Source organism: Notamacropus eugenii, chromosome 2 (assembly GCF_028372415.1).
Source record: "Notamacropus eugenii isolate mMacEug1 chromosome 2, mMacEug1.pri_v2, whole genome shotgun sequence".
NCBI lineage: Eukaryota > Metazoa > Chordata > Mammalia > Diprotodontia > Macropodidae > Notamacropus > Notamacropus eugenii.
Genome location: NC_092873.1, coordinates 218,121,595 through 218,142,678, shown reverse-complemented (window position 1 = coordinate 218,142,678; position 21,084 = coordinate 218,121,595). Strand labels below are relative to the sequence as shown.

Genomic DNA, 21,084 nt, shown 5'->3' with positions numbered 1-21,084 from the left:
TAAAGCAGGGATAATAACTCAGATTTTTAGATCACCTTAATGTTTATTAAGTACTTTCCCTTAATGTAGATAGTTCAGATGTTATGAACTCCTTTTTAAAAAGGAGACAACTGTGGTCCAGAGATGTTATTAGTGGTTTAAGATTAAATCCAGGATTGGGATTCCAGGACCAAAATTCTTTCAACTATCATGAGAACACATGATTGTGTTTCTCCCCTCTTTTTATACAAAGGGAATTTTCTTTAAAATTAGCACACATACACACACATATGTGTGTATGTGAATTATGTAAACCTAATATATTATACATGGATATCACCTATATAATAAATTACATATACAGAATATATAGACATTTTATGTCTCCATATGTAGATATAAAATAGTAGCAGTATCTACAATAAAAAATTTCTGCATTTTAAGTATTTTAATAGCTGACATTTATATAGCATTCTTAAATTTGTAAAGTTACATTATCTCATTGAGTACTCAAGATAAATCTGTGAGATAGGTGTTGTATTATTCCCACTTCACAAAATCAGGAAACTGAGTATTAGAGGGCTGAAATTCCTTGCCCATGATCACATAGCTAGTAAGAATCAGAAGGAGGATTCTAACTCAGGCACTCATCATTTTAATTATAGCATTCTATATACTATGCTGATCTTTTTCTATTTCTATTAAGCCACCATTCTCTTTGTATAATTGTAAAATATGGATATCCTGAAGAGAGATCCTAAAAATTATAAAAGTCATACTTTATTAAAATAAGAACAGTAATGGTTTTCAGGAGGAAACTTAAAACTCAAAAGGGGAAATAGAAAATAAAGGCTAAGCATCTTCTTTTGTAAGGTAAGTATGTAAAATAATAGAAGTAATCTAACATAGGAATTTATTTTGCTTGAGTATTCATGATTGTAAAATTTTGCTTGTTTTGTTTTCTCAAAGGGGGAGCAAGAGGTAAAAATACAATAAAATTGAACAAAAAAGTAATAAATACCTTGAGTGATAATTTCCGTAAAGCTGCTAAGCAGGTTTCTAGAAATGAATAAGTGTTTCAGAAAAAGCATTTCAGTAAAACTAACAAAGATCAGAAAAAATCAGATAGAAGTCATCCTTCCTTCCTTTCCTGAAACCTGAGCTCAGATCAGCCAGCAGAAGGCAATGTGGTACAAGAGGGAGGGAAACAGGGAGGGAAGAGGACAGAGAGAGAGACAGAGAGAGAGAGACAGAGACAGAGACAGAGAGAGAGAGACAGAGAGACAGAGAGAGAGACAGAGACAGAGAGACAGAGAGAGACAGACAGACAGACAGAAACACACAAGAGAGAGAGAGAGAGAGAGAGAGAGAGAGAGAGAGAGAGAGAGAGAGAGAGAGAGAGAGAGAGAGAGAGAGAAAGAGAGAGAGAGAGAGAGAATCTTTGTTCAAATTCTGGCATACTAGCTAAGAAACTAAGGGCAAATTATTTAATTATTTAATTTCTTTGTGCCTCAGTTTCATTATCTATAAAATGAAGTGATTTGATTCAATGACCTCTCAGATTAATTGCAACTCTAAATCTCTGATTTATAAACTCCCCTGAATGTCAGTCTACTCATATGTAAATTGGGGAAAATAATTCCGGTACTAGCTAGCTCGTCAGTCATGAAGACCTGAGTTCCAATAGACCGACAAATATCGCCTGAGTTATCCTGAGCAAGTTGCTTAACCTCTTAGCATGCCATACAGACAATTCTTTAAGACTGTAAGTTATGGAAAAGCTGTAGGTCTTTATTTGTCATGAGTGTTTCCTTACAAGAAACTTGTACCAATGAGACCAGGGATATGTCCAACCACCACCACCACAAGAAAAACATAAAACAAATAAACTGTTCAAACCAGACTTTCTGGAGATTTGAAATGTCTGTTCATCCTGCATCACGTCAAAATCTCTAGGTTGTCTTTCATTTAAGTATGAGAAGAAAGACAACCCTCTGTTGTATGCAGCTGAGTGCTGTGGTATGTCTTTTTTCAAAGGACACCCAAAAAGGTTTCTGGCATTTTAATTGTCACTTCACTGTGAACTGTTACTTAAACTTTTTCTTCACAGTCATTTTTTTCCCATGTGTTCAAAACACCTACCACTTTCAAACTATACACACACACACACACACACACACACACACACACACACACACACTGCTAGGTGTGACTAGGTTCCATGCTACTAATTGATTTCTCCTTGGTTTGAAGAGCTGGGAGATGGATAGATATCATCTGGTAAGTTCCTATGCAAATAGAGAGAATCATCATGGGCACCAATCTGGAAAGACAGATGTAAAATTGAATGACTAGAGATAATCAGCGGTGTCCATGGCTTAAACAGAGGCAAAGATAGGACTGTAACTTTATCAGAAGGGACCAACGAAAGGCAATGTCCAGGAATGAGGCTCTCACAATTTTGTACAAACACTTGCTGTCGAACTTGACAAAGTAGCTTCTCAATTTACTTCCCTCAACATACATGTATGTTTTATGCCCAGGCATGCTGGTTGTTTGTGTCTGTTAGCTTCCTCTCAATTCCGTTTGACTCTCCTGACTGCCACCTTTCTCTTTGTTCTTGACAAAGTTCATTAATGAACGTTGATTCAAAATAAAAAAAAAATCTGTTAAACTAGAGCAATTGATTCAAGAAATCGTTATGACCAAGTTGGATTTATACCAGGTATGCAAGAATCATTCAACATTTGGAAAACAACCAACATAATTAATCATAATAAAAACAAAAACATTATAACCACATGATTATCTCAGTGGCAAAAAAGAATCCTTTGACAAAATACAATACATTTATGTTAAACTATCTGCAAAATACAGACATATAGGGAACTTTCTAGTATCATTAAAAAACTATCTAAAATCAAAAACTAGCATCATATACAATGGAGATACATTGGAAGTATTCCCAATAAATACAGGAAGAAAGCAAGGATGCCCACTCTCCCCAATGTTATTTTATGGAGTTCAGAAAATGCTAAAAATAGCAATGAGAAGGAAAAAATGAAAGGCATACTGATAGGTAAAGAGGAGATAAAACTATTCCTATTTGCTCTTGACATAATGGTAAAGACCCCTCACCACCAACAATCAACACTGAGGCAATTGTTTCAACAACACCACAGTTTATAAAATAGACCCACAAAGATGAAAAGCATTTCTATCTAATAATAAAATCTAATAGGCAATAATAGAAAGATAAATTGATTTCTAAATAAGTACAAAAAGCATCAAGTTTTGGGGGATCAAAACTAAATTATTTAGTTTTACTTGCAAAGTTTTCCTAAAAGAAATAAAAAATAATTTAAATCACTGGAGAAATGTTCACTCCTCATGACTGGACCATGCCAATATAATAAAGATGATAATACTAAGAGAAGTAATTTAGAGCTTTATTGTTGCATAAATCAAACTATCAAAAGGACTCTTTATAGCTGAAGTGTCAAACATGTGGACCACAGGCTGCATGCCACTCACAATACTTTCAAGTACTCCTCAAACCAGTTAAAAATGTAATTGGGAAATATTTAACAAAATAAATAAAATATAATAAACATGAATAATATTACAATTAATTAAATATGTGATCCATGGGGATCCTTATATTTGGAGTTTGTATTTGAGTTTGACATTGCTGCCTCACACAGCTTGATAAAATAATAACAAAGTTCATTTGGAGAATTAAAAGATCTAGAACATAAAGGAAAATAATGAAAAGAGAGGGACAAAAGGGGGAATAGAACTTCCAAATGTCAATCTATATTGTAATCAACAATCATCAAAATCACTTAACCTTGGTTTAAAAAATAGAACACTAGATTAATTGAACAGACTAGACAAAGGAAAATAATAAGAAGTGTTAAACAGAGGCAAAGATAGGACTGTAACTTTATCAGAAGGGGCCAATGAAAATGTATGTTTTCATACATACATGAAAATGTGTTTGTTAAACCAGAAAATAAATTATTTGGGAAAGAGTTCTCTATTTGACTGAGAACTGCTGATGAAACTGGAAAACACTTTGGTAGATAAAAGACTTAGAAAAACTTCTTCTGCCACATTCTAAAGTAAATTCTAAGTTGATATGTGACTTTAATAGTGAGGACTAGAATATTTAGAAAAGAAGCAGTTCACGTACCTTTTCCACTTATCACTGAGAAATATATTCATATATTCAAACAATGGACAGAGCCAAATACAAAAGATAAAAAAAATTTTGATTACACAAAACTAAAAATCTTATGCACAAGCAAAATTAATACACCTAAAATAAAAAGCAAACCAGCTAAATGGGAAATAATCTTTGTATCAAATACTTCTGACAAGGTTTGTCACCCAAAATATATAGACAATTAAGAGGTATATACATATATCTATATATCTATATCTATATCATCTATCTACTTGTCTTTATTTATCTGTTTGTATATACCATTTCTATTTATATCTCTCTCCCTGTCTCTTTCTCCCTACATGTATATATACACACATATTGCTAAAAGTCAGCCTATAAAAGGTAAGTGGTCAATGTATATGAAGAACATAATCTTAAAAAACAAATTGAAAGCTATTAAAAATAAAATGAAAGAAAGCTCCAAATAACTAATAATAAGAAAAAACAAAATTAAAACAACCCCAAGGTTTCACATTACACCCAAGATGACAAAAGATGGGGATATTCAATGTTAGAAGGCTTGTTGGAAAAAAGGCACACTAATGAATTGGTTGACCAAGCTGTGAATCAGTATAACCATTCTGGAAAGAAATCTGGAATCATGAAAATAAAATGACTAAAACACTCAATCCATTTGCTCCATAGAGTCTATTACTATCATTCTGCCCAAAGAGACCACGAATAAGAAGAAAGTCCCACATCCAGCAGAATATTTATAGCAGCATTTTTTGTAGCAACAATGAATTAGAAACAAAGCAAGTGTGTATTAATTGGGGAATAGATGAATAAGTTATAGCACATAAATGCAACGGAATATTACTGTGCTATAAGAAATGACAAAAATGTTGACTACAGAGAAGGATGCAAAGAATGAAATAAACTGAAGTAAACTAAGTAGAGCCAAGAAAACAATATATACAATGATGACAACAATGTAAATAAAAAGAACAACCAGCACAAAACAACCATGTTAAATGTTGTGAAAATACAAAAAAGTAACCATAGCCCCAGAGATGAGATATGAGAAGATACCTCTAACTCACATCTTTATAGAAAAAGGAGATTCATGGGTATAGTATGTTGCGTGTATTTTCAGAGTTTTTCTATGATCTTTTTGCTGATTTTCTCTTTTTTTTTTAAAAGTTTTCTTTTGTTATATAATATGGCTCTCTGGGAAGGGGAAAGGATGAGATAGTAGAAGAAATGTTGTTGATATAGAAAAAACGCTGTCAACAAAAGTTATCTTAAAACACCGGAAAACAGTATTGAGGAATGATATGTTAGATCAATTGATCAACAAGCATTTACTACATTTCTATTATATGCCAGATTCAAAGAATAAAGATATGAATAAATGATATCCTGAATGCAAAGAGTTCAGATTCTATCAGGAGAATAATATGTACACTTACAAGTTTATATGAAATGTATACAGTAAAAATATAAGGTAATGGCAAAGAAAGATATTAGAAGCTAATGGAATTGGGAAAGACTTCCTATAGGAAGTAGTGATTGAGGTGAATTTTAAAGGAAACTAAGAACTATAAAAGGTGGAAGTAAGGAAGGAGTCTGTTCCAGGCAGAAGACAGTCTACACAGAGTCATGGAGGTAGGAACTAGAATGCCATTAAAGCAGCATCATCCTTCTGAAGAACTCTGAATAGATATTCTTAAATATGACCTGTGTAAATTACAGTATTCACCTGCCAGAATTACTCAGGTAGTCGTAAACTATGTAACTAAAGTAGTATTTGACTATCATTTGGGAGCTGTCTATTCTGGTAGACAGTAAGGGTTAAATGGGTTTGGAACTGCCAGTAATATTCTTGTCCTCTATGATCAAATTACATTTCTGTGATGATTGCTCTGCCCAGCCCTGCTCCCACCTTGACCGTTTTTTCCCCTCAGAAATAGAAGACCTGCTGCAATTTTGAAAAGGAGACTATTCTTTAGGACTTGGACAATGAATTCTTCTGACTTCTGGAAGCAAACAGAAGTGCAATATTGCTTTGACTTTGTTAACAATTCTTGCCCCAAACATGTAAGACCTGCGATTAGTGTTTGGGTCATGTATATGGTCATGATAGGGGCCATAGTCATGACAATGCTTGGAAACTTCGTGGTCATTATCTCCATCTCCCACTTCAAACAGCTCCACTCTCCAACCAACTTCCTGATCCTCTCCATGGCAACAACAGACTTTTTGCTCAGCTGTGTGGTGATGCCCTTCAGCATGATCAGATCCATTGAGACCTGCTGGTACTTTGGAAGACTCTTTTGTAGAATACACAGTTGTTGTGACATCATGCTTTGTACCACTTCCATTTTCCATCTGTGTTTTGTCTCAGTAGACCGCTATTATGCAGTATGTGACCCCTTACATTACATCACCAAAATCACTATCCCAGTGATCCAGATCTTTTTGTTCATCAGCTGGGCCATCCCAATCTTCTTTGCCTTTGGTCTTGTATTTTCAGAGTTGAACGTCATTGGTGCTGAAGAGTTTGTGGCAGTAATTGACTGTGAGGGTCTATGTGTGCTAATATTTAACAAACTCTGGGGGGTTTTGGCCTCATTCATTGCTTTCTTTCTCCCTGGTACAGTAATGGTTGGTATTTACATACACATATTTTCTGTAGCTAGGAAACATGCCCAGCAAATTGATACCCTTCCAAACTTGAAAGGTAGTCAAGTCAAAATAAAACCTTCATCTAAGAAGGAAAGCAAGGCCACCAAAACTTTGAGTATAGTTATGGGGGTTTTTGTGCTGTGCTGGCTGCCATTTTTTGTCATCACCATCATAGATCCATTCATAAACTTCACCACTCCTGAGGATCTATACAATGCCTTCCTCTGGTTGGGCTACTTCAATTCCACCTTCAATCCAATCATTTACGGGATGTTTTACCCTTGGTTTCGTAAGGCATTAAAAATGATTGTGACTGGAATGATCTTCCACCCAGACTCATCTACCCTCAGTTTGTTCCCTGCTCATGGTTAAGTGTCATTAATGAGTCACAATGAGTTTTAATGTGTCATTTTCCCATAATTTTTCGATCATTCTACTCTGATGAAGATCATTGATAAACATGAGAGGATAAATATCCCTACTCAATCTAGGAGTTGATAACTGTCTATCATGTACCTTTAGAAAATACTATACAATGGTCCAGAAATGCCAGTTATCAAAGAATATCAGAACTGAATGGGACTTAAAATCCTCCATTCCAACTTCCCATCTCTTCTTTTATTCCCCAGTTTAATGGTGAGATCCAGAGAAGAAAAGTCATGAACCTAAGGCTGAACCTCTGGCTAATGGCAGAATCAGATGTAGGATCTGCTACTTCTCCTGAGTTCTGACCTGTTGGGGTAACAGCCGGCTCAGTGAAGAGACTCCCGACCAGCGGGACGTCTCGATTCTCAGGCACGCAGTGATGAGGTGGGAGACAGAGATGTAGCAAGCTCCGTTTATTATTAGCAGGTACAAGCCTTACATATTGTTCAGCCATAAGTTCCATACTCGTGGCAAGCTAGTGATACATTTACTGTTACCACTCCTCCTTAAGGTACAGATAGCAGTCCTCATGACTGCCTTGGAATGTCTTAATAAGTACCAAAATTTTTACTCAAGATTTAGAGACCATGGGGCTATTGTGTAGGGTTCCAGAGGGCCGAACCAACAAGCTTTGCTCCATTTGCACAATCGAGTGGGTTTATCAGGCCATCATGTGCTCCTGAAACCATTGTGGACCTCTATGGTTCCCTACACTGACCCAGTGTTCTTTCCACTATACCAACTACATCACCTGTCTTCAAAGAGGCTGTTCTCTTGAGTAGGTGGAGTAAGTGTCTAAGTACAGTGTCTAGTAATATAATGTGATTTCTGGAAAGGTCTCTCTCTCTCTCCTATTCTATGAAGTCTGCCCAACTGCCAAATAGGGATCTCATTCTCAAATTACTTGATCTGTCTGCCTTAAATGAAACGGATTTTTTTCCCTACTAACATGCAAGAAGCAACTTATATGCTTATACTTGGAGAGTTTTACAAGTGTAAAAGATCTTAGATATGACCTAGCTTTAGTCCTTTATTTTATAGATGAACAAAAAAAAACTCAGAGTCTAAGTTACCTAGCTATAAATGGTAGGGCCAAGATGAAAACTGAATGGTTTCCCCTCCACTAAACCGAATTTACATCTTCATATGAATTTCTCAGAATCCCTCCTTAGGAGAAAATTTGACCTGGAAAGTTGGATAAGGCTTAAGAAAACAGGAATTGGTTTTTTCCATAAAAGAGGACAACTTTGAGAAGAGATAGCAAGGGGAAGTTGCATATAGGAAGCCCTTATTTTAAAATTTATTCTAGGGCAAATAACTGTCATTTAGCAATGTTCTTAAGAACTCTTCTGAGCTTCCGAATATTCAGATACATGTACTTTATTGAGTACAAAAGAATGGTTTGTATTTGTAGTTTACTTGCAACTGCTCTTGCTGGAAATCTTACAGGAGACTCCAGAGCAGCATGGTCTCTAACACCCATCTGTGGTTAGTCATGGGTATTACAGGAGAAAGAAAGAACCAACCTCCAACTGGGAACTGTGGAAGGAGATCAGAAACAAAGATTAGCTTATGTAAGATTCTGTAGTGTTCTACCAGGAATCTGAGACAGAAGCCAGGACTGGACACAGGATGAGTCCTAGCAACAGTCACCCCATTCACAATGTCAAAAGTGGACACAAAGAGGGAATAACCAACACATCCACAAATGTCCAAGGGGAGGGGTCAGAGCACAAAGTCTCATCAAATGGCTGAGGTTGAACATATACATAAATGTAAGGAGACACCAACAAAATGGAGAAACTCTACAGATTAAGAAAAGTCCAAGAAAAACACAGAAGAGAGAAAATTCACAAAAACTTCAAGAGAACCTCTGATAAAAAAAAAAACCGACTTGGCTACAAGAACTACAAGAGTGATTGGAAGAAATAAAGCAAAAGATAAACAGTAGAACTGGAAATAAAATATAAGTCCTTGATGAAAAAAGCTAGTCTAAAAAACTAGAAAGTAGAATAAAGTTCATGTAAAAATCCTTAACCAAGAATAGATCTTCCTGAAAAAATAACAAACAGGATAATCAGATCTTAATGACCCCAGGAGAGAGCAAGAATTTTGAGATCAAAGTGTAAGCTTTGAAGAAAAGAAAATATGCGGTATTTACTGTTTTTAAAAAACACACGCCACAAATAGATCAAAGAGAGAAATATCCCTTCAGAATATTGCTGCCTTCAAAGGTCATATAATTAACCAAGAAAAACACAGGGCACAATAAATACAATTAGTCTTGTTTATAGGAAAAAATAAAAGGCAGGAGAAAAGGAATACACTAAGAGAAATGAAAAAGGGAAAGGAGCTTACTACTTTACATAACTGCTTTAAGAAAAGGGTGTACAAACATGAAGAATGGAGTGAGGGGAATAGAAAACTCATAACTTTACTCCTTCAGCATAACACAAATTGAACACACACACACACACACACAAAGATTTGATGTGGAAATATGTTGTACTCAACAGGTAACAGGAAGGCACAGAGAAATAGTAACCAAAGTAACTGGCAGAGTCAGGGATAGAATAGAAAAACAAAACAAATTTCAGCTTCAGAAGAGTGAACCATAAAGGTGGTAAGGGAATAAAAGAGAGAAAGTACTAAAATCAGAGGATGAGGTTCTGGGCTTGGATGGGATATATAGGAAAACATACATACATACATACATATATGTACATATATATAATAGGAATGTACCCCTTCAATTATAGATTGTTCAATTTGATCAGATTCCTTATTGTTTTATCATCTTTTTCTTTGTAAAAAAGATTACAAAGGGCAAAAAGAAAATAAAATATAAAGAGGTAATGAGGAATGGAAATATTAAACTAAAAACCATAATAATGAACATGAATGAGACAAATTTATCCATAAAATAAGGAAGAGTGGATTAGAAAGAGAATACAACAATATGAAATTACATCCCCAATGTCACCAAACTATATACTCTTTCATCCCCAAAATATACCAATGAGGTCACAGATTCAGAGAAAGGGCCTATATGTACAAACATGTGCAGTATCAAGAAACTGGAAACAAAGTGAGTGTCCATTAATTGGGGAATGAGAGACAATGTTATGGTCTATGTATGTAATGGAATGTTATCATGCCATTTAAAAAAAATGATGAAAGGAATAAATTCAAAGAAACTTGAGAAGTTTATATTAACTGATGCATAGTGAAGTCTGCAGAACAAAGAGAACAATGCTTACAACAACTACAATATTACAAAGTAAAACTACTGTGAAAGACATAAAAAAGCCATGACTGACAAAGTAATAGTCATGATCCTAGAAGCCTAGTCACACTTCGTACCTCTTGGCAGAGATGTAATGGACCACAGGTATAACATGAGATAAATCTTTTTGGAAAGCTAATGTATGGATTTGTGTAGCTTAGCTCTGCTTGTTTGTTTCAGTGGAGATCTTTCATTTTGGGAGATGGGTAAGCTATCAGGGAAGTAGAGGAGAATAGGGATAATATTGCAAAAAAAGGGAGAACAGAGAAAAAAAAGCATATGTGAACCATTCAAAATACTCAACAAGGAGCAGGTGGAAGCTTAGATGAGATGTAGAGGAGCAGTGTTGGAACCAATGTGGGAAAATTCAAATATACTATTTAAAAGGTTGTACATAATGGAGATTCACAATTATGTGCACAATTCTCTTTTTTATTCCTTACAAGAGGTTTGCATGTTTGTTTATGCTTTAAAATTCACATTAGTAAAGTTGATCATTTAAAAATATTTATGAAAATGGATTATTAATGAATGTTTAAAAGACATTATATAATATAGTCCCAAGTTGGAAGGACAAAATAAGTATATAGACTTGGAGCAATCCTCAGCTCTTGACTTTTTCCTCTCTCCCTCATCCATTTCCCCTTCTTTCATATCTAATCAGTTGCCAGGTCTTACTGATCCTGCCTCCATAACATCTCTTCCAGATGCTCATTCTCTCTAATCAGCCTCCTTAGATCATAACGTCTCTGCTAGATTTTTTGCACTCACCCTGCTTCAGTGACAGTTAGTTGTCATAATGGATAGAGTGTTGGGCCTTAAAGTCACAAAAACTCATTTTTCTGAGTTCAAATGTGGCCTCTGACACTTAGTAGCTGTGTGACCCTGGGCAAGTCACTACTCCTATTTGTCTCAATTTCCTCATCTGTAAAATGAACTGGAGAAGGAAATGGCAAACCACTCCAGTATCTTTGCCAAGAAAACTCCAAATGGGGTTATGAAGATTTGAACATGATTGAAATGACTGAACAACAGCAATTCCCTACTTCAGGCTTCTCCCTTTCTTCAATCTATGCTCCTCTTGGCTGCCAAACTGATATTCCTAAAACAGATATCTCACCACATTGTTCTTTTTCTAAAAAATCCTCAACATCTCCTTGCTATCTCTTGGAAATAATTCAAAATCCTTAGTCTGGCATTTAAGGCTCTCCTCAATCTGACTCCAGCAACTGTTTTAAAATTGCTATTTGTTTTAAACATTTTTTTAAATTGAATTCCAAATTTTCTTCCTTTCTCCCTCCCACATCTCAACTCTCATCGAGAAGCAAGTAAAGTTATGTTAATCAACATGAAAAATCATGCAAAACATATTTCCATGTTGCAAAATTAAGCAAAAAGAAAGTAAGGGAGAAAATTATACTTCATTTTGCACTCAGAATTCATCAATTCTCTCTCTGGAGTAGAATGCTTTTTTTCATTGTCTTTTGGATTTAGCTTGGATCATTGTATTGATCACAGTAGCCAAGTGTTTCACAGTTGATTATTACATTACTGTTACCTTGCACATTGATCTCCTGGCTCTCTTTACTTCCTTTTGCATCAGGTGCTATAGGTCTTGCCATATTCTTTGGAAATTAGCCCCCTCATCACTTCTTATAAAACAGTACTATTCCCATCACAGTCATATGCCACAACATGATCATCCATTCCTCAATTTATAAAGATCCCCTTAATTTCCATTTCTCTGCTACCACAAAAAGAAATGATATAAATAGTTTTTGCACATATAGGTCCTTTTCCTTTTCCTTTGATCTCTTTGGGGTATAAATATAGTAGTGGTATACCAAAAGGGTATGCACAGCTTTATAGTCCTTTGGGCTTAGTTCCAAGTTAATCCCCAGAATGGCTGGAACTTAGTTTATCAGAGTATTTTCTCTCCTTACCTCTAGCATTTGTAATTTATGATAGTTGTGAAGTGGTACCTCAGGTTTTAATTTGTATTTCAATAATCAATAGTGACTTAGAGTACTTTTTCATATGACTATGGATAGCTTTGATTTCTTCTTTTGAAAACTGTTTGTTCAATTCCTTTAACCACATGTCAAGTTTTTTTAAAACTCCTGCTAAGGCATATTAAATTCTGCTCCAGTTCCTTTAACTGTGTGTATGTTTCTATTTCTAATGTGTCTTTTATAAACAACTTATTATTGGGTTCTCATTTTTAATCTATTCTGCTATCTGCTTCCATTTTATACTTGAGCTTTTCCCATTCACAGTTACGATTACTGTGTATTTTCTTCCATCCTACTTTCTTCTGTTTCTTTTTCACTCTCTCTTTGTATCCTGTCTCTCCTCAAAAGTCTGTTTTGCTTCTGACCATTGCCTCCCTTAATTCACCCTCACTTTTATGACCCTCTCTCCATATCTCATCTCTCTCCTCCCTATTGAGTAATACATTTCTATACTCAACTGAGGGTGTGTGAGTGTATTTTTCCTTCTTTGAATCAATTCCAATGAGGTTCAGTCATTGTCTGCCACCCCCTCATTTTCCCCTCCATTATAACTTCTTTTTTGTGAGCATCTTTAATATGAGAAAATATCCCTCATTCAATTTCTCTCTTCCCCCCTTTCTCAGCACACCCAGCCTCTCTTGCTCCTTCATTTTTTAAAAAGATCATCTTAATATAATTGACTCATGCTCATGTTTTCTTGTAGAATCTTTCTAATTGCCCTAATAATGACAAAGTTCTTAGGAGTTATGTATGTGACTATAATGTTCTTGGAAGTTTTCATTTGGGGATCTCTTTCAAGAGGTAATTGGTAGATTCTTTCAATTTCCATTTTACCCTCTGGACTAGGCTATTGAGATAATTTTCCTTTGCAATTTCTTGAAATGTGATGTCTAGGCTCTTTAAAAAAAACATAGCTTTCAAGTAGTCCAATAATTCTTAAATTGTCTCCCCTTGCTCTATTTTCCAGGTCAGTTGTTTTTCCAATGAGATTTTTACATTTTCTTCTTCTTTTTTCATTCTTTTGACTTTGTTTTATTTTTTCTTGATGTTTCCTAGAGTCATTAGCTTCCACTTGGCCAATTCTAATTTTTTAAAAATGATTTTCTTCAGGGAATTTTTTGTATCTCCTTTTCAATTTGCTCCACTCTGCTTTTTAAGGAGTTCTTTTCTTTGGTTAACTTTTGTGCCTTTTACCATTTGTCTAATTCTTTTTTTAAGGTGCATTTCTTTCAATATTTTTGAGCTTTTTTTTACCCAGTTTTTAATTTTCTATTCATAATTTTCTTACATCACTCTCATTTCTTTTCCAACTTTTTCCTCTACCACTCTTGTCTTTCTTTGACTTTTACAGCAATTACTGTTGGATTGGTGTCCAATTAGCATTTTTATTTGAGGTTTTGCTTGTAGCTATTTTCGCATTATGTCTGCTGAGTTTATGTCTTGGTCTTCCCTGTCACTACAGTAGCTTTCCATGGTCAGATTCTTTGTTTGTTGTTGGTTTCTCATTTTTTCAAGCCTATTTCTTGACATTGACTTTGAACTTTATGTTAAAGTTGGGTTCAATGTATCTGGGGTGGAAAGGCACTGCTCCAAACTTCAGGCTTTTTTGTCCTGTTGTTTTTAGAGCTAGTTATGGAGGTCTGCAAATGTTCAGGGCTTCCAAGGTGGTATGATCCAGGGGGAGCGATGGTCACTGTTCTCTTGGTCTGTGCTCCAAGCTTTACCTAGGAAGAGTCCCTGCTTCCCCCCAGTAACAAGTGCTAGTGCTCCTCTTGGCCTTGCAGCTGACCCCTACTATCTGGTAGCTACAAATGCTAATATTCCTCTCTGCCCTAATATCAGGACTAGGGACCCTGCTCCCTCATGATAGATTGCAAGTATGTCTTTCCTCCCTGTAACTGGAACATAGGGGCCATAGAGTTGCCAATCAGCACCAGCTACACCCAGTGCCAGTAAAGGTCTTCTGCAATATTTTTCTGACCAGTTGTCTGAACCCCTTATAGCACACTAAGCTACTGCGGCAGCCACCTCTAAGGCTGGTACTGATGCTGCTGCCTCTTTCAGATTGGCTTCCTCCCTGGGATCATAGAACTCTCATGTCAACTTCATAAGTTGTTTTAGGTGGGAAAAATGTCTCAGTCTGATCTTTTGTTGGGTCAGCTATTCCAAAGTTTTATTTGAGGAGTTGTTTTAAAGTTGCTTGGAGGGGAATGTGGGAGAGTTTGGCTGGGCTACTGCCTATACTCCACCATCTCTTTATACATACCTTTAGTCTTGTTTCAGAATACTCTATTTCACCAAATCTCTGTTCTAAAAATAAATGGCCTGTTAACTATTTTCTGTTTCCATTTCTCAACATTATGCCTCCACAGATGGTCCTTGTCTACCTCATCATCTTTAACTCCTGGAATTCCTAGCTTGCTTCAAAACCTGACTCAGGTGGCATTTTTTTTACATGAGGCCTTTTTTCTTTCCCTCTCCCACCCTATCCCAACTCATTACCTTCCTATGTATTCACAATCTCTCCCTCTTGAAACTCCTTTTGTTTTTTAAAATGGAGTGTTTGGATTGAATGTCCCCTGTATGGAGAAAGAGTCTTCTAAGCTGGAGGAAGGGGATTCAGCCTCAAGGCCACATGTGGATGGACCTCTAGGTCCTCAAGTGTGTGAACCTTTGACTTAACTCAAATTTCAAAGAACAAATCACCTCAATAAAAAAGGATTTGTTTTTCAAAACTTGAGTTTAGTCAAAAGGCTACACCCAAGGACCTAGAAGGCCACATGTAGTCTAGATGCTGTAGGTCACTCACCTGTAATTTAAGCTTTCAAAGAAATTTTGGAACATACATACATACATACATACGTATATATATATATATATATATATGAGAGAGATGGAGACACAGAGACAGAGAGAGACACAGAGGCACAGAGGAAGAGAAGAAGAAGAAGAAGAAGAAGAAGAAGAAGAAGAAACAAAGAAAGAAAGAAAGAAAGAAAGAAAGAAAGAAAGAAAGAAAGAAAGAAAGAAAGAAAGAAAGAAAGAAAGAAAGAAAGAAAGAAGAGAACTCTGGTTTTAGGCTTTGGATAAATTATGTGATTTATTTGTGCCACAATTCCATCATTTGTAAAACAACAGCATTGGACTAGATGATTCCTGGAGTCCCTTTTACCTTAACCTACCAGTCTATGTTACTGTGACTCTACTAGGCCTTTGGGGCATTAAGCAACACCAAGCCTGTAGAACTGTACAGTTCCATTTGCAGTTTTTCTGTCTTCCCTGCTCTTGACATTTTACAGTTCAGAAGCCTTCTGTATGAGTTACTGAGGCTTTATCCTTAGGATTTTGATTTTCTTCTGGGTGGGAAATGGTGAAAAAAATCTCTGATCTTTTTAATTTATTTCTTTCCTCATTACATGGTAAGCTCTTTAAGGACAGGAACTATATTTTATTTCTTCTATATCCTTAGCAATTAACTCTGTGTCTGGCATAAAATATGTATTTGCTATTGACTGACTAACAGCTGTTTAAATCAATCAATCAATAAACATTTTTCTAGCATTAAGTGAATATCTTGAGACAACAGAGTCCAGAAAGTAACATAAATGAACAAATACTTATTAGTCACTTGATGTATACTAGATCCTTTTCTAGGTGCTGGGTATTTTGGCAAAGATGCATATTAATAAAGGCAAAACTATATACAAAGAAAATACAAAGTAGTTTTGGGATGGGATAGACAAAGAGAGGGAAATCAAGAAAGACTTCATGTAAGAGATGGTATTTGAATTGACTGTTGAAGCAAGTTAGAAGTCCTAAAATGCAGAAGTAAAGATGGAGTATATTCTAACCTGGGGTAAGGGTAGGGGATGGGAGGTAGATGAGTGAGGAGAAGACATTTATTTAAAAAGTACAGAGATGGGGAATGGAATGTCATTAAAGGACAATCTAGCTGAGAACACTAATTGAACATTCTAAAACAGTTTACATGTTTGCAATGACTAGTGATCCATCTATCTAAATAACCCTCATAGTTGTAAACTTTATAACTCTGATTATATTTGAATATCATTTAGGAGTTGATTTTTCTATTTTCATCTGGTGGCTATTGAGGTCCAAAATGGGGTTGAAAGTTCCAGAAATGTTATAGTACTGTGGGATCAAAATCATATTGTGATGATGCTCAATTACTCTCTTTCTATCCTTTTCTTCTCTGTGCAATGTCAATGATGAATTCTTCTGGAATCCATCAGAAGTACAATACTGCTTTAACTTTATTAATAATTCCTGCATTAGGCATGTAAGGACTACAGTTAGTGTTTGGGTCACTTATGTGGTCATGATAGGTGCCATAGGGATCTATTTTTCAGGTCAGTTGTTTTTCCAATGAGATGTTTCACATTATCTTCTATTTTTTTTTTAATTTTTGGTTTTGTTTACTAACTGCTTGGTTTAACTCATAGTCATTCATTTCCCTGAACTCAATTCTCTCTTTCAACAAATTATTTTGTTCAATGGGCTTTTGAAACTTCTTCTCCATTTGGCTAATTCTGCTTTATAAAACCTCCTTCTCCTCATTGGCTTTTTGGATCTCTTTTTCCAATTGAGTTAGCCTCTTTTTAAAGCTATTATTTTCCTCAGCATTTTTTTGGTTCTCCTTTAGTAAGCTGCTAACTTGTTTTTTAAAGTCTTGTATTGCCTGAGACCAGTTTAAGTTCCCTTTGGAGGTCCTGGAGGCAGAGGCCTTGACTTCCTCTCACAGTATGCCTTGTTCTTCCTCATCTGAAAGGATGGGGGGAGACACCTGTTCCCCAAGAAAGTAACCTTCTATGGTCTTACTTTTTTTTCCCCTTTTTTGGACATTTTCCTAGTCAGTTACTTGACTTCTGAGTTTTCTCTCCACAATCACCTCACCTCCAGTTCTGCCAAGCCAACACTGGGGGCTGAGATTCAGATGAGCTGCTCCAAAGTCTCAGGGGCTTTAGGCAGAGGCCAGGCTGCTATTCAGTGTGAGATTTAGATCAGCTGCTCAGGTGGGGGCAGGGCCACCACACAGGGCTTAGTTCCCTCAGGGGCTTCACAATGAGACCTTCAACAAAGGATGCAGGCTACTGCCTGCTTTGGGAGCCCCAGTTCTGCTGCTGCCACCTGAGGAGGCCTGAATTATGGGGACACCCTACTCCCTTCTCAGCCAGCTGAAAAGACCCTCTCACTGACCTTTGGCCTCTGTGGGTTTAGGGATCTGCACTGCTGCTAGAGATTCTGTCCCTGAAGCCTTCTTGGATCTGCTCTTTTCTGTGCCACATGGCCAAGGCTGGGCTGGGCTCTGCTCCACATCTGAAGCAGGACAGACCTTTCCTGTTGGTCTTTCAGGTCATTCTGGGCTACAAATCTCCTCCACTCTATTGTTCTGTGGCTTCTGCTGCTCTGGAATTTGTTCAGAGTTCTTCTTTACAGATATTTTGTGGGCTATGGGGTAAGAGCTAGTATATGTGTGTCTTTCTACTTTGTCGTCTTGGCTCTGCCTCATGATTTTCTTGCATCACTCTCATTTCTCTTCCCAATTTTTCCTCTACTTCTCTTACTTGATTTTTAAAATCCTTTTTGAGGTCTTTCATAGCTTGAGACCAATTCATATTTTTCTTGGAGGCTTTGGATATAGAAGCTTTGACTTTGCTTTCTTTTAGTTTTATGTTTTTATCTCATGAGAGCAAGATTCTATAGTCTGAGTATTTTTTTTATAATGTTTACTCATCTTCCCAGCCAAATACTTGACTTTCTAGGTCTTTGTCAAGGTAGGACTCTGCTTTCAGTGGGTGTAGGCGTAGGGATGGGTATACTGTCCCAGGCTTCAGGGATTTTGTATCATCTGCTGGATCCCCCACTATCAGTGGGCCCAGAACTCCGGAAACAGCCTCTGCTGCTGCTGTTGCTACCACCATTGCAACACTGACAACATTACGCCCCCTACCCTGAAGCCAGGGCTGGACCCAGTCAGAAGGCCCCCTCACCCAGGTCCCACAGAGTTCTCCCACTGACCTTCCCAGGACTCTTCGATTGACAAGTTCAAAAACCAACACTGCTGCCAATTCAGTCCCCAGAGGCCTGCTCTGGCCCACCTGTGCTGGTTCTGTCCTTGTTGAACTGAGCTCCACTCCCTGCTTAATGTGACAGACCCTTCCTGTTGATCCCACAGATTGTGTTGGCTGGGTATTTGTTTCACTTTGTCATTTTATGGGTTCTGTAGCTCTAGAATTTGCTGAGTCATTTTTACAGGTATTTGGAGAACTTTGGGGGAGAACTCAGGGGAGTCCCTGCTTTTACTCTGCCATTTTGATATGAGTGTGACTAGAATGATCTTCCACCAAGACTCATCCACCCTGTCTGTTCCCTGCACATGCTTAGGTGATACACAGATTTCTCCATGATTCCTCTCTGATGAAAATCATTCTTTCATGTGAATAGAGGGACAAATTAAATGTCTACTTCTCTGTCCCCCTCTAGAAGTCAACAACTGTCTATACAATGCTTTTATTACTTGTAGGAAAAATTATACAATATCTCAAAAATACCAGAGTTACTACAGAATGTCAGAACTAGAAGAGGCTTTAAATAATATCTGGTCCAACCTTCTCACTACTTCCTCACTTCTCATCACCCTTTCCACTGTTTGCAGATGCAGTCCAGGAAGAGAAGTGATATTATCCCCAGGGCTGGACTGTTGGCTGGTGGTAGGGAAAGGTCAAGAAGCTGAATTTCCTAGTTCTCAATCCTGTTCCATTCTACCATGTTGCCTGTGTTTGATGGACTGGACTTTTGAGTAGGCAAAGTAAATGTCCAATGATGTGATGTGAGTTCTGGAAAGGTCTCTCTCCCTTTTGATGCATTCTATCACTCTTTTATTCCAAAGGAGTCCTTTATTCTCAAATTCCACAGTTAAACATTCATCTGCCTGACTTAAGCCAAACAAGGGCTTTGTCCCCAGTTAAAACGTAAATGTCTCTTATTGTTGGAGAATAGTAGAACTGAACAAACTTTAGAGTTTACCTTGTTTAAATCCTGCCCTACCTCTATGCTTTTCTTAAAGATAAAGAAAATAGAGAATCGGGGGCAGAGCCAAGATGGCGGAGTAGAAAGACGCAAATACACATAGCTCCGAACCCACAACCCATACAACATCTGTATAAAGTAACTCACAGTGAATTCTGGAGCAGTGAGGCCACAAAACAGTGGAGTGAAGGAGATCTCTATTCCAGAGGGACCTGCAAACCTCTCGCAAAAGGTCCGTCACGCTGCAGACTCGGAGCCCAGCCCAGACCTGCCGCGGCCACGGCACCTAGAGGAACAGATCCAAGCAGGCTTCAGGGACGGGATCCCCAGCAGCGGCCGCACAAGTCCCTCCACCCACAGGTGATGGGGTTCGGTGAGAGAGTCTCTTTGGTGGGTCGAGAGGGGAGTGGGGTGCCCCCATAACTCAGGCCCCCTTGGGAGGCAGAAGCTGAGAGGCAGCTGCAGACCAGGGCTCCCCAAGCGGGTGGGAGCCTGGATCCATTGTTGAAGGTCTGTACATAAACCCCCTGAGGGAACTGAGTCTGAGAGGCGGCCCTGCCCCAACCTGAGCACCTGAACTTAATCTCACACTGAATAGCAGCCCTGCCCCTGCCCAAAGCCCTAAGGCTGGAAGCAGCATTTGAATCTCAGACCCCAAGTGCTGGCTGGGAGGATCAGGAGGTGAGGTGGGTGTGAGGAGAATATTCAGAGGTCAAGTCACTGGCTGGGAAAATGCCCAGAAAAGGGAAAAGAAATAAGACTATAGAAGGTTACTTTCTAGGTGAACAGGCATTTCCTCCCTGCCTTTCTGATGAGGAAGAACAATGCTTACCATCAGGCAAAGACACAGAAGTCAAGGCTTCTATATCCCAGCCCACTCAATGGGCTCAGGCCATGGAAGAGCTCAAAAAGAATTTTGAAAATCAAGTTAGAGAGGTGGAGGAAAAGCTGGGAAGAGAAATGAGAGACATGAAGTCAAAGCATGAACAGCAGGTCAGCACCCTGCTAAAGGAGACCCAAAAAAATGTTGAAGAAAATAACACCTTGAAAAATAGGCTAACTCAATTGGCAAAAGAGGTTCAAGAAGCCAATGAGGAGAAGAATGCTTTCAAAAGCAGAATTAACCAGATGGAAAAGGAGATTCAAAAGCTCACTGAAGAAAATAGCTCTTCCAAAACTAAAATGGCACAGATGGAGGCCAAGGACTTTGTGAGAAAGTATGATATCACAATACAAAACCAAAAGAATGGAAAAATGGAAGATAATGTGAAATATCTCATTGGAAAAACAACTGACCTGGAAAATAGATCCAGGAGAGACAATTTAAAAATTATGGGACTACCTGAAAGCCATGATCAAAAGAAGAGCCTAGACATCATCTTTCATGAAATTATCAAGGAAAACTGCCCTGAGATTCTAGAACCAGAGGGCAAAATAAATATTCAAGGAATCCACAGATCACTGCCTGAAAG

At 37.4% G+C, this 21,084-nt stretch overlaps 1 protein-coding gene across 1 annotated transcript; it reads left to right on the top strand.

Moving 5' to 3' along the window:
- Nucleotides 1-6,172: 6,172 nt before the first annotated feature.
- On the top strand, nucleotides 6,173-7,210 carry LOC140522937 (trace amine-associated receptor 4-like). The gene has a single exon (XM_072638095.1). The coding sequence runs from the start codon at nucleotides 6,173-6,175 to the stop codon at nucleotides 7,208-7,210; it is 1,038 nt and encodes a 345-aa protein (XP_072494196.1).
- The last annotated feature ends 13,874 nt before the right edge of the window (nucleotides 7,211-21,084 follow it).